This window comes from Perissodus microlepis, chromosome 17 (assembly GCF_051167445.1).
Source record: "Perissodus microlepis isolate ML-2025 ecotype Zambia chromosome 17, ASM5116744v1, whole genome shotgun sequence".
Classification (NCBI taxonomy): domain Eukaryota; kingdom Metazoa; phylum Chordata; class Actinopteri; order Cichliformes; family Cichlidae; genus Perissodus; species Perissodus microlepis.
Genome location: NC_140477.1, coordinates 1,538,747 through 1,552,632, shown reverse-complemented (window position 1 = coordinate 1,552,632; position 13,886 = coordinate 1,538,747). Strand labels below are relative to the sequence as shown.

The 13,886-nt window shown below is 43.2% G+C and overlaps 1 protein-coding gene across 2 annotated transcripts; it reads right to left on the bottom strand.

Moving 5' to 3' along the window:
* Positions 1-3,355: 3,355 nt before the first annotated feature.
* Positions 3,356-13,688, bottom strand: ushbp1 (Usher syndrome 1C binding protein 1). Of its 2 annotated transcripts, XR_014797428.1 has the most exons (15): positions 13,474-13,688; positions 12,268-12,491; positions 11,934-12,061; positions 11,574-11,737; positions 11,188-11,346; positions 10,825-11,066; positions 10,095-10,235; positions 9,878-9,966; positions 9,635-9,758; positions 9,291-9,504; positions 8,672-8,830; positions 6,128-6,225; positions 5,529-5,651; positions 4,810-5,417; positions 3,356-4,326 (listed from the first exon to the last, which is right to left on the bottom strand). XR_014797428.1 is itself a non-coding variant. In XM_084910855.1 (14 exons), exons 1-14 carry the CDS (start codon positions 13,477-13,479, stop codon positions 5,252-5,254), a joined length of 2,037 nt encoding a protein of 678 aa, XP_084766981.1. In that variant the 5' UTR covers positions 13,480-13,688; the 3' UTR covers positions 3,356-5,251. The 2 variants fall into 2 exon arrangements, 1 of the variants encoding a protein (XP_084766981.1); XM_084910855.1 differs by having other exon boundaries at positions 3,356-5,417.
* Between the last annotated feature and the right edge of the window lie 198 nt (positions 13,689-13,886).

Sequence of the window (13,886 nt, the reverse complement as noted above, 5' to 3'; positions counted from 1 at the left end):
TTGTGTTAAATGTATAAAGCAGAAATGATCAAGCATGAACAATATATAGTTAATATTTTCCAGAGGAGGGTTGGGAACGCTTTTAGCTGAGGTCGGCGCCAAAGTTAAATTCTGCTCTGACATGGAGAGCACCAAACCACCTGTCGGTGTGGTGTGTGGACGAGCAGGTGAAAGTGTGAAGTTTATTAAAGTAAGTGAATTTATAATGCGTCCTTCACAGGCAAATAAAGCAGTTAAAAAAGAAATAAAACGGATAAAGGTGAGACAAATATTCCTTAAACTGATTTTTAATTTCTTTAGCTGTTTTGAACAGTAATCTGCTCTGACAACGAACTGGTAGGAAGAACAGGTCAGTAAAAGCTCTGAGATATACTGCAGTGATTAAAACAAGATTTTAAAAATGTGTCTATAAAGTTAAAAAACATTTTTTAAAACTGAAGAGATCTCGTTCCCGAATTAGTTAAAAGACGTGCCGCTCCGTTTTAAAGAGATGATTTGTTAAGACGGGTAAGTAGAGAGTTGCATTGAAGCGCCTTGAGGCGACTTTTGTTGTGATTTGGCGCTATATAAATAAAATTGAATTGAAATTGAATCCCAACGAGAAAAGATAAAAGTATGAACAATTTCCAGCAGTTCCACTGTTACGGCCGAGAGGGCCAGGCTGTGGGTGTGGACTCAAATGCAGACACAGAGGGAGGCAAAACGGGCGTGAACACAGTGCTTTATTTACAGTGCCTAGTTAACTTACAAAGCAGGAAACTATGAATGCTATGAACTGTGGAAGCTATGAACTGAGAACTATGAGGCCAAACTATGAACATGAAACTGAGTGCTATGACTAGGTGCTAGATTTCATGGATGGATCCTGGGAATGGAAAAAGGGGCAGCGGCTTGGATGGAGGTACGCAGTCAGTGTTGCAGGTTAAAGTGTCATGCGAGGAGGGGGTGTCCAAGGGGTTCCGGGTGAGGAGTGTCCAGAGAGGATCCAGAATATACTTGGAGTGAGGGGCTTGGCAGGGAGGCAGGCAGGTGTAGTCCAATGATGGAAAGGAAGCAACCAGATGACAGAACCAGCGTCCAGGCGGAGATGTGAGTAGTTTAGCTTGGGAAGTGCGACTGCCAGGTGGGTCGTGAGTTAGCAGAAGATCTGGCAGAGGTCCGTTGTGAATGCTGGTCTTATATGCTGGTGACTTGATTGGAACCAGGTGTGGATGCTGATTGGAGTCTCTGCCTGAAGGTGGAGCCCAGCGGAGTGGAAAAACCCCGTACTCACCCGGACCATGACATCCACTTTAGAATTAAAACGTCTTAACTCAGCAATGTTCCTCTGATGAATGAGGGCTGAGTCAGCTTCCTGCCAGTCTAAAGACAAAAACTGTTCAGGATAACCTCAAAGTCACATAAGCTAGATTTAGCCAACCGATTTAACCAAGACCTGATGGCAGCTTGTTAGGTTGGAAAGAACAGGAGAGATGGATGTCATCTGCATACAAAATCTGGTAAAAAAAAAAAAAAAAAAAGTTATTAAATGACCGAATTATACAACATACAAGCTAAACAGTATAGGTCCCAAAACTGATCCCTTTGGAAAGTAGCCTTTTCCAAAAGACGGAGATTAATGGTGATAAAACAGAAAACTCTGTTTGGTAAAATTGAAACCAGTCTAATGCTGATTTAAACACAATCGTCACCTGATGGCTTTAAGATTGTTGCAGAACATGAAATCAGCACAAGTAGATGGATGGATAAATAAATAAATGGATGGAAATGGTACTGTTAGAGAATATGGAGGATGCCAGAAAAAGCCTGTTTATTGCATCAAAAAGGACTTAAGGATTTCTCTTCCTGCGTGATATAAGATTAGCAAGAATTTGTAGTTCTGGCTTCCTTTATACCAACATTATAAAAACAGTTGTGCACTCTCTCAGATGAAGTCTGTGCATTTCTAATTTTTACCACATGTACTTGATATACAGTATGTGTTCCATTACAATAAATCACATACTGTTGGACTCGTGATTCCTAAACTGCAGAGCAGAAAATTGCATCGTACAGAGAAGCACATTAGAATAGGAGCACGCTGTAAAAATGACCTTAAAATCTTGTTTTTGTTCATTTTTCTGATGTGGAAGCTGTTTCCATGAAAGCTTTAGCTCTGATCGAAGCACAATGAAACACTGGTCTTAACTGAATTTGTAAATGTAAACAGCTTTCTCAACCTGCTGACAGGCAAGCATGCAATCCTATAAAAGCATGAAAATCCCCTAAGTGGACTTATAATGTGCAACAAGATTTCAGTCTATCTGTCGGCCTCAGTGGTGCGATGGGCTGCTGGCCTGAGCTGTTTGATCTCATTATCTGAGAGTGTGTGAGCACAAAAGCAGATGTGATAGACCGTTTGATTGAGGTCAAATCTCTTTTGCGCTCCGCCGTGCCAAAAGCCCCCTCCATCATGCTCCCGACCCCTCTGATGGGCCGGCTGGTGTCAGAGAGCTCAGGAGTGACATGTCAGGTCAGCGAGGCAGTGTCCTATGGCACGAAGCAGAGAGTAGAGGCGTAAAGAGAGCAGGAGATGGAGTGGAGATGGAGTGGTTGTGGTAGGTGAGCTAGTGGCTTTGAGAAAGAAGAGGTACAGGCTTGAAGGTGCAGACTGTGATGTCTTTATACAGCGTACAAAGGGACAAATTATTAAAATGCAGGAACGGATGCAGAGAGTAAATGACTTGACCTAAAACCCATGGGTCAGCACCCCCACCCCTCCACCCCCATCTCCGTATGTGCATGTGTGATTGTGTCCACCCCCACACGGATTGACAGCCGCTGTCTTTGTCTAATAATGCTTTGGGTATTTTTCCCAGGCACTAAAAGAAACGCTGCTGTCCGAAGGCTCGAGTGGAGGCTGCTACACGTGGGGGTAGAAGTGTGTCCAGAAATATGGAGCCTAAATGTTAACAGATGAGACTGTTGGGGCTAATCGCTCGGTTCTCATGCTCTTTGTTTGACTTTCCAATCTCACATCCTTTGGGAGTGCACTTTTGCAAAACTGTATTTCAGCGCATGCTTCAGCGCACACGTATCAGCCATTTATCACGAGCTAGATTAGATTAGACCTTTCTCACTTTTTAATGGTGGAAAACTACATTAGTGCACAGGTGTTTAACATTACATTGAACTATTTTAATTTTGTAATTATGTTGCAAATGAATTCAGTTGAATTAGGATTTTACATGCACACAAAAACGGCCAGAAGAGACAGCTGTAGTCATTATATATCTGTGTGTTTGTGGACTGTTAATGAGTCGGAAACGGGTCAATCTTTTATATTATTTTATTAAAAATGTTTCAAATGGTTGGCTCAGTTGTGTTTAAAGAACAAAAACATTTCATGTGGGCTAACGTAATACACACATCTTTAAATAACAAACATAGAATATTAGCAAGGAGCCGGACAACAGCAAATATATATATATGCATTTATTGATCACCAAAATCAGACATTTTTTTGTTGTATCTACTCCATCTGGAATTTTGTGTGTGCATTTCTCAAATCAGGCAGTAATAATGTATCAAAGTATATTTAATGATTACTGCACTTACACTATGTTAGTATATTTTAAATGAAAATATACATTTTACTCCAGTTTGCCATGGTGGCGAGATATCTGAAAAACAATACGCTGTTTAAAATGAATAAACTGTCTCTACTTTTATTTTGATAATTGAAAGACGACTTTTAATAGAGTGCTTTTAGGTACCAAAATAAAACATCTGAACACGTTTTCACCCCTCGAGGATAAACAAAAGAACAAAAATCCATTTCTTTCCAAGAGACATTTTGCTTTATTGCGTTGCCTTTGACACAAGAGTCACACAGAGGTTACAACAATCGTGTCATCGAAAAAACCTTTGATGAACTCAGAAGCTTAACGCAGATCTTAGAGAGCGGCAACACAAAATGGAAAGATAATTGTATCATCTGCTCTAATGGCAGCTATTACAACAATGGCGATGGTGACCTGGAGGCGTGGGGGGAGCGGGAGGACGGGCCCTCTCCGGTGACCTCTGCTCGGGAAAGGGCGAGCTCAGGCAGGAGTCGGAGCGTCAGGGGCTCGCCACCTCGTCTGGCACTGTGAACTCTCCATTCACAGCCTAACACAACAGGCAGGCATCGCTGTGACCCTGTGGGTGTGACACTCAACCTTTGCCTTAACCTCCTGACCGGCAGTCACAGCTGCAGCTAACCGGCTCGGGCAGGTCAGGGCGAGGGGTGAGAGATGAGAGCAGGGAAGATGGAGGGGGAGGAAATAAAGAGTAAAGGCAGAGTGACTGAAATATGAACGAGTGGGTGACAAAGAAGGTGAGAAGCTCAATAAGCCGGGTCTTAAAGGGTCAATCCACTGAATTTAGAAATAATAATTTAAAAAAGCCCAGTGCATCTGGAAGTATGCACATTACCAACAAATAAATAGGTACACTAGAATAAAGAGGTAACAAATAAGGTTTTTACAGGATATAAAGAAATAATTATATTGTAAGTAAATTTAAAGACTGTGTCATTTCCTGGTGATTTAGCAGAAAAACAAACAACATGGGTACTTTTCAGGGTGCAGACTGCATTATGGAAACCTTATGTTTAACCTTGCATAACTTCTGGGTATTTTAAAACACCCAGGAAAATGTTCCTCAGTATAACGGGATTACGGCATAAATGTACAAGGCAGATATTTCCTGACACGATAACTATACACAAGGTAAGTTTAGACATACGAGAGTGAGGCGAGGCTTAGAAAATGAGCAGTTACTACTAACCCTGCTCGGTCACAAAAGGAAGGATGCCTGGCAGCAGCTTCATGGAGTTTGGTGTTTGCAGGAAAATGGACGCGTGCACTGTTGAGGTCAGTCCCGAGGCCTCAGTCTTTGAGTCCCAGCTGTTTGTCTGATGTGGATCCTTTTAGAGACGCCAAGCTTTAGAGTCCAATTCAGTTTATTGATAAATCTTACACAACCGTTCAGGTAGAAATCACAGTGTTATGTTTTATTTTTTACCCCCCAAGAGCCAAAGAAAGTGCTGGATGTCATTAATGATTGCTAGATAAATAGATATTCTTTACAGGCCCAGAAAAAGGCTAAAAATATAAGCATCTAATGTAAACTAGATAAAAGCAGAAAGCTATACTCGTCATATTTATACACGTAGCTGATGTGATTAAGATATGGATGTCGAGATGGCTTTCAGCGAAGACTTGATGTCTTATAAAACAGTCTCTTCCCTCCTCCACTCCAAGGCTTCCTCTGCAGCTTTTGCAGCTCCGCCCTGGCCGTGTCGACTCTCCATCGAGGCCGCCAATTTCTGCTCCAGCCGCCACACCTGCTCCCGATACTTCCTCCGTATCTGACGGTATGAACTCAAGGCTTTGCTGCGACGAAAAGATCCACATGACTTTTTAACTTTGACTCAAGCTGAGCACAAAGGGCCTGATGAACAGACACCAAAGAAGTATATTCAGCAGCTTTCTTTTTCCATTCACCTGTGAGCTTGTGTGAGGCGAGCTATCTGCTCCGCATTGTCCCTCCTGTGGGAGGAACTGTCTGAGACGGCTGCGTTCAGTGACTCATGGACCAAAGCCAGCCGCTTCTTCAAGGCTTGCTCCCTGGAAAAAGAAATAGTGGAGGTCAGTGGGTAAACATGCTGTGAGGTTATTCATTTTGCTGCAAGCACGAAAGGTGTTTACTCACAGACTCATATTTAATATGCGTCCTTGGCCTTAGGGCCGCTGTGACGCATTGTGTTAACAGGAGTGCTTTATTTAAAAGTATTGAGCACTCTAGGTCAGAAGAGAAAAGGTGCTCTCTGAAGCACATCGTGGAGAGAAACAGCTAGAAATTCTTTATGTGCAAAGTCTGCAGCGTTCCTAAGCAACAGTTCAAAGCGGCCAAGAGATGTCTGACACATTTTCAAACCTGATTATATTCAAGTACGTCCACATATTCAACATCCAGATAATTACTATCATAATTATTATCAGATTTTATTGTTAAGACACGAAACTAGAAGTTGTCAAGAGTGCTTCTATATAGAGGCCATATAACACCGATAGGTATGAAAAAGACCGAATCCAACCCTCACCTCTGCAGGACCGCCTGCAGCTCTTTCAGGATGGGTCTTGTCCTATAACCAGCGATGTCCCCTTCACCACCGAGCTTCGCTGCGTTCTCACAGAGCCTCTGAAACACAACGTTCAGTTAAGATAACGCCCAAAGTCCCAAAGGTGTCTTCCCTTCACTTCTCTTCTAGCGTATGTGCACTTTGATCTAAAGCTGTGGCTCCAGGCGTCAGACTGTCATCATGCAATGTCTCGTGTTTTTAGCTCTGAAGTGCTTTTACACTTTAATGCTGATGGGACACTGTTGGCCGTGGACACCGAAGTTTGTGAGTATGATAACTTGAAAATGAGGTGGATTTGATATCCCAATATTGACCTCAAGGTCAAGGTCAGAGGTCAAGTTTTCCCAAAATCTTGTGAATGCAATTAATTGAGATTTTCTAATTCATACCATACGAGCTACTACGAGGCTGGGGCTGGTGGTCGCCAGTATTTCTTACAGTTCAGTGTCCAACAGACCGAATAAAGTGATCCGCGGGGCCAGTAGTGTTGTGGGGATGAAGCTGGACTCTCCATACCATCCTGATTAACAGGCTCCGGGACGTAGTCGGTGTGTCCGGTCTGGCTCTGGAGTGGTTTCAGTCGTACCTCTCCAACAGATCTTTTAGTGTTTTTGCGAATCGGTTTATGTCACATTCTAAGGATCTGACTTGTGGGGTACCGCAGGGTTCAGTTCTGGGTCCTATTCTTTTTCTTTTGTACATGTTACCTCTAGGACTTATAATTAAGCAGTTCCCTGAGGTGTCTTATCACTTCTATGCTGATGATATTCAGCTCTATTGCTCTTTTAAGCCGATGGAAGTCCATAAACTGTCCTCTTTAATTAGATGTTTGGCTTCCATTGAACAGTGGCTTGGTGACAACTACTTACAGTTGAACTCTGAGAAGTCAGAAACATTAATTATTGCCCCCGACAACCAGATATCTCTAATCAAACAGCATCTTGGTTCTCTTGGCTCATCTGTTCACCTGAGCCTCAGGTACCTTGGTGTGATCTTTGATTCTGCCATGTCCCTAGAACAACACTCTCGCCAGTTAATTAGGAACTGCCTTTTTCAGCTAAGAAACATCTCCAAACTGCGAACTTTGCTGTCTAAGTCTGAGTTAGAAATGGTTATTCATGCTTTTATTTCATCTCGCTTAGATTATTCTTTTTCTTTGTTTGAGCAAAAGGAATCTTGACCGTCTCCAGTTAGTCCAGAATGCTGCTGCAAGGCTTTTAACTAAGACACAAAAAAGAGAGCACATTACACCAGTGTTACGCTCATTACACTGGCTTCCGGTACATTTCAGAATTCATTTTAAAATCTTGGTACTGACTTTTAAAGCTTTGAATTGTGATGCCCCTGCTTACATTTCTGATCTTTTAGAACCCCACGCTCCCTTTCGCAGCCTGAGATCTTCTAATCAAAGGCTGTTGGTAGTCGCTCGAACATATTTTAAAACCAGAGGTGATAGATCTTTTAGAGCGGTGGCCCCCAGGTTGTGGAGTGCTCTCCCTCCATCATTATGTTGCCTTGATTGTATTTATTCTTTTAAAAAGCAGCTTAAGACTCATTTATTTAGATTGGCTTTTAATTAGATTTGTGCTGTGTGTTTTATTATTAATGTATTTTATGTATTTCTGTTTTATATTACTGTGAAGCACTTTGTGGTTTTTATCCTGTGAAAAGTGCTGTATAAATAAATTGATTTGATTTGATTTGATTTGAAAGGGGTGTCAGAGAGGTGGACGTTGTCCAGGACAAGGACGACGCTGGACGATACCTCCCACCCACTACATGACGTGTTGGCCAGTGACAGGAGCACGCTCAGTGAGAGACAGAGGAGCCATCCCTGCCTGTGGTCAGTTACTGTTCGTACTGTCTCAGAGCGATGTGACCACATAATTTCCTCAAACGTATTCTGATTCTAACATTCACATCATTTGTTTTTATCATTGACCGTATCAGGGACATAATACTTGGGTCTAATTTCTCCAGCTGAGCAAAATCAGCTGGTTGAGACGTCTGCATGTACACGGGAGCATTTATTACACGGCCTGGGCGCTGACTGAGATTTTAGGTGAAGTAGCCAAACAGGATACAGTCTGCAGAAACCAGGCAGCGTGCAGGACATGAAGTTTGAAAGCTATTCACATTTGTAATCTGGAGGCAAAGAGCCAGTGCAAATTAACATCACAGGGGGACGGAAAGCTAAAGGAGCTGTTCCACTCTTTGTCATTTGACAATGACAGAGATGCGCGGTATGAATCTGTGCTGCAGTGACAGGACAGCTCAGCAGAAGACCTTGTGGAACCAAAATATCCTTCCTGGCCTGGAGGGATTCTGCTTTTGTAGATGTGTGATTTCCCACGTGGGGCACCCATATTTGAATCGGGTCTGTCACAGTAGACCAGCGTCCTGCTCCCTCTTGCTCGTTTCACCTTGACTTTGTATTATTTTCCAATTTGAAAAAATGAAAGGATAAAACCCCGTCTGGATTGCTGCTGCGGGAGTGTATCCTACCTGTTGTTCAGTCCTACGATCCTCCACCTCCTCTTGGAGACTTTCTGGGATGAAGACTCCAGCTGCTCCCTGAGCCTTCTGGCCCATTAAACTCCACTCCAGACACCTCAGCTCTTTCTCCTTGAGGCGGATTAAAGCTCGCAGATCTGACATCTCCTCCTGAACAAAAACGGTTATTTAAAGAGTGGCAGCTACATGATTGGATAGAGGCACAAAAGCCCAGCTTTGGTTCCTCTATTGATTTGATAAATATTACCTCACATTGTCAATGCATGAAGATTTCTTTAGAATATCCTGATGTTGTGTCCCTTGATTTTTCTTTTTTGTTTGCATGTAAATTCACGAAACTCTGTCTCGTTTAGCTGGTTTGCACTTTTGTTTGAGTTATTCTGAATTTATTATAAAGGCCAATCTGTATATTCATGGCGTCTCATCCACTATATCCTGTATATGTATTTAGAGTACTATGCAAACAGTGTTTTAGGAAATTATGCAATCTAAATATTTTACTCCTTTCATAGAATAAATCTCAGTTTCACTCATAATCTCTTTGCATCCATATTTTTGCATGCTTTTATTTTTTTTCCTGGCCATGGTGTGATTGTAATGTACGTCATACCCTGACTGAGATCAGTTCATAAAACAGGGAAGCCTTCTCCTTCTTGTTATCAGCAGGTTTGTCTTTAGTCATGTGACCCCCTCTTTGTCCAGGTGGGCTCAGTTTGGCCTCTGCTCCTGGACCTGGCTTAGGGAGGCAAATGGCTGCCCGGTCCCTCTTCAGGCGCTCAATTTGCTGCCGGAGAGCCGCCTCCCGATCCTCGGGCTCGGGCGTCCTGTGGGGTTACTTGCAGTGAACAAGCTGACAAAAGCGCAGCCCAAGAAATTTGCATATTTGAAGTTCCTACACGGTGAACTCGAACTCTTTCGTCAGCTTTGTTGTGTGTAAGCGTTTTAAAACATCACCTCTGCCCCGTGTGACTCTCCTCTGTGACCCCTGCTGTTGAGAAGGAGGTGGACAGCTCTTCAGTCCCCATTTTCCTCAGCTGAGCTAATGCACTGTCTGGGTCCCGACTGTCACCGACCGGCTCTGATGATGGGAAAAAGAGAGAACCCAACTGTGTCTGATGCTTGAAAGCCGTATATTGTACATGTCAGTGTCTGAGTGCTCTTTGGTGCGAGCAGTATAAAAACTCGGTATTCCATCACCTGCTGAGACACTCTGCTGAGGACTGCTTTGCTGCTTCCTGGCGTCATAAAGCGACAGCAGCTCGCCGTAGGCCTCTTCACACTCCTCACTGTCAGTCGCAAAAGACAAAACGTGACCTTGCTAATACTGTTAAACCCACCTGTGCGTGCTGATGGTTTCTGACAGGTGATAATGAACTCGTCAAGCTTTGACACAGACAGAAATATTTATTTGTACCAGTATCTGAGAGCCATCTGCAGGGCCGAGCAGTCGGACTCAAGCCTGTTCAGCGTGAGATTGATCTGCTCCGACTCTCCTTTCCTTCGCTCCAGAGCTGCAGTGAGACGTTCGTTTCTGGCCTTCAGCCTCTCGATGCATCTGCGGTAAAGGGAGTGAGGATGAGGGGATTAAGAGTGAAATGGCTTTAATGATCAAAATAACACGTCACTAAGGAAGAAGCTGCTTTACTTGATTGGTTGAGTTAAACTTCAGCAATTACATCATCAATCAGACCAGTGAAATTTGAGATTTGACCCTTATATGCACTTTGAGGCGGTATGCAGGAGGTAGAGCAGGTCATCTACTAATGGCAAGGTTGGTGGTTCGATCCCTGGCTCCTCCAGCCTGTATGCTAATTATCCTTGGGCATAAAAAACTAATCCCAAGTCGGAGTGTGAATGTTAAATAGAAAGCACTGGTGAATGTGGCATGTTGTATAAAATGCTTTGAGTACTCTGTTAGAGCAGAAAGGTGATAAGAACCAGTGTTACAGATATCTACCTGAATCTTTAAATGAGCTGTGGGAGGTTATAAGAACATGTAGTCATAAGTCTAGTAAGTGAAACTGTATCTGTGTCTTTCTTTACATACATGTAAATACAGGGACAGCGTGTGTCAACAATGTGGTAGTCGAGTTTTTATTTTTATTTATAACTCCTAAACCTTCTAAGCTGCTAATCACTCCCACCTGTTGAGCCGCTCTGTCTCAGACTCCAGGCTGAGGGGGCTGGGACAGAGACTGCCCGAGTTAACTGATCCCAGTGGATCCCCACCCACAGTCAGAGGCGTCACAGCTCTGTTGGCTCTCCTGTGGAGTAAAGGTGAACCGGGATAGGGGGGCGAGGCCCAGTCTGGACTTAGGGCCCCAGCAGTGGGCCGGTAGGAAGGAATGTGGCCGCCAGACCTCCAGGCTTTATGGAGACCAACCAGCTGAAACACAGGAGAAAGGCAGCTGCACTGATTCTTGTCAGTCTCTTGTAGTGTTTACTGTATCTTTGTCCACCGAACGAGGTTCATTCTGGCTAATAAAGTACGAGACATCTTCTCCCACCTTGTTCTTCTCCTCTTCCACCTGGCTGATGCTGCTCTGTGGGGGGCTTCTGAGAGCAGACTCCTGTTTGTCCCCATCCAGCATGTCTTCCTGGTACTGGTCTCTTGGGAAGCTCGACCGGCACGAAATCCCAAACTCTCTTTCCATCTCTTCCAATATCTGTCGGAAATGAAGCAGGATCATGAAAGGGACTGATGGGAGTCTAAAGACAGTCTGAACAATGACATTTTTTTTCTCATAAACCGATCCTTGCTGAATTTTCTTTTTTTATGAAAGAAGAAGAGCCAGTATATGGACCTGAAGCTCTTTTTTCTTGGGCTTTGCAGCTTTAAATTACTTAATAGATATTTTAATTGTGATTATTCTTATTTGTTTTTAACTTATACCTGGCTGGCTTTAACCCAGTTCTCTTGAGCTGCTCTCAGATGCTCTCTGTGCTTTTCCTGGTCAGAAGCTGTGATGGGGGCCGCCCAGGTCCTTCTGAAGCTGATGGAGTCCTCCACTGATGATAAAACCTCCTGCAGTTTGCTCCAGACAACACCACTGCCTCCTAGTGGATAGAAAGCAAAGGTGCAGGGATATATGCAGTATATGATGCTCAAACAAACATAAAATATGCAATAAAGGACATAAACATAAAATATTAATCGTTCTCTTTGGTGGAAGCTTCTGGATTGGATGAAAGTGCATGGCATCCAAACTGATAAGATCTGCTGATGAACGAGTGATGCTATGGTAACGCCAACCTTGGTCATTCAGTGGAGGTTTAGATGTTGGGCTGTTTCTTTCTGGGCTGCTTCTAACGAGCCGGTGAGACAGAAGATCTGGAACCAGAGGCCTGGATGGAGCCGGCGGTCTCGTGTCATCTGGTTCACTGCAAGAGTAGTGCGTTTACACGAGCTATAGGTTGAATATCAAACTCCCTATTAATGTGAAAATATGTGTGGTATTGCCCACAAGGATGAATACAAATCCACAGATTTCAGGTGTCTTGTAAGGATGGCATTAGTATTCAAGTCAAAGTCGAGCCAAAGGTGATGCTGCAGTAAATCCAGCCGTCGCGCCGGGCGCCTCGCTTACCTCGGAGCTTTTAGTGACCCCATCTTCTTGTTCAGTTCAGCAATGATGTTGAGCAGCGTGCCCACTTCAGCCTCACACTGAGCCAGCTCTGCTGGTGTAGGCTCGAGGATGACTGCAGGGTCACAGCCCTCGTGGTAGAGGGAGATATAGTCACTCGGGCTCATCGCCTCCTTGTCACACCTTGACCCTGCATCCAGACTGTCACATCTGCCTCGCCTGAAATCCTACAGAAACATGGAGTCGTGTTTGGACTGAAAGAAAAAATAACTTGGTGGACCCATTCATTTAGTTTTTTGCTGTATTTTTTTGTATATTTCTGCAATCTGTCACTTCTGCGTGCACCAATAATAACACACATCACACCCGATGTATGCAGCCTTCTTTCGTCCTGTGAACAAGCACCTTTCAGCGAGTACAGCAAAATAATCTAATTATATAATGTATCAGCATTAAAAATCTGTTACGCTATTGAGCCAAACATGTTTGGCAGCTATTGTTCTGAGCAACGGAAAAGGAGGAAACTAAAACATCCTGACATCCAACTTCCTGCCAAGCAAATATTTGTGGACCGAACCATCTATTGTTTTCATGAAGAACGCTGAACAAATCTCTCAGACACAAAATGTTGAATCAGAACAAAATGTAACTCTTTAATTATGGAATTAACTACAGTTAGATGTAGAATGAAAATGTACTTTTTAAACGATTAAACACATACGTCTTTTTAATAACACACGTATATATGGTGCAGGCCTGAGTTGGCAACATACTTGAAATTCCTTATCCTCATTACCAAACTATTCCCAGTCAGTGTCAGAGAAAAGTCATTTAGGCATGAAAAGGGGGAATAAAGACTTTACACATACTGTCAGACCAACTCTCTGATTTCAGATTTGTGGATTTAATTACTTATGTGCAAAGTGCATGTTTTCAAACAGTAAAGAGTCTTACTCTGCCTTATCGATGGGGCAGATTAAATCATTTAAAAGTCTGAGGCTGCAGCAGTTCTGCAAACAACAGTTCTTCTCTTATGGGGCATATTGGAGCAACATGCGACATCTGCATTAGGCATTTACCAGTGACAGCTTTGAACTGCACTACAAACTCATATACTGTGTCACATATCATAAGCTTTACTGGATTTATGTTGCTCCCAATCTCACTACACCTTCAAAACAATCCCTCAAACATTTCATCATAACTTACCTCCATGCTCGCTGATCTGTGTGACTGCAGAAGTGACTCAGTTTACCGCGTGTGTAAAAAAAAAAAATTGACAAAATGAGGGTCTGTTTTCTTCCGTCCTACTATTTTGTGTAATTATATTTTCCAAGAGTCAGTCAGTCTCTGTAATAAGTCTGCTCTCTCCATGTCTGCCTAACACTGTTTTGTGTGATGGGTGAAGTAAGTGGAAAAGTCATCCCCACCCATTCCCTTTCACTCTGAGTCCTTTCCTGTTTTGTCCGTAGTGTGCTTCCATGTCTGATTATGACCAAAGGGGGTGTGAATTATCCTATCTGGTTATAATGTGATATATACGCAGGAAAATGCTACCTGTTTATTTTTTTGGATACAATCTGCAGACCGGTGTTGGCAAAAATATAGTAAAAGACTCACTT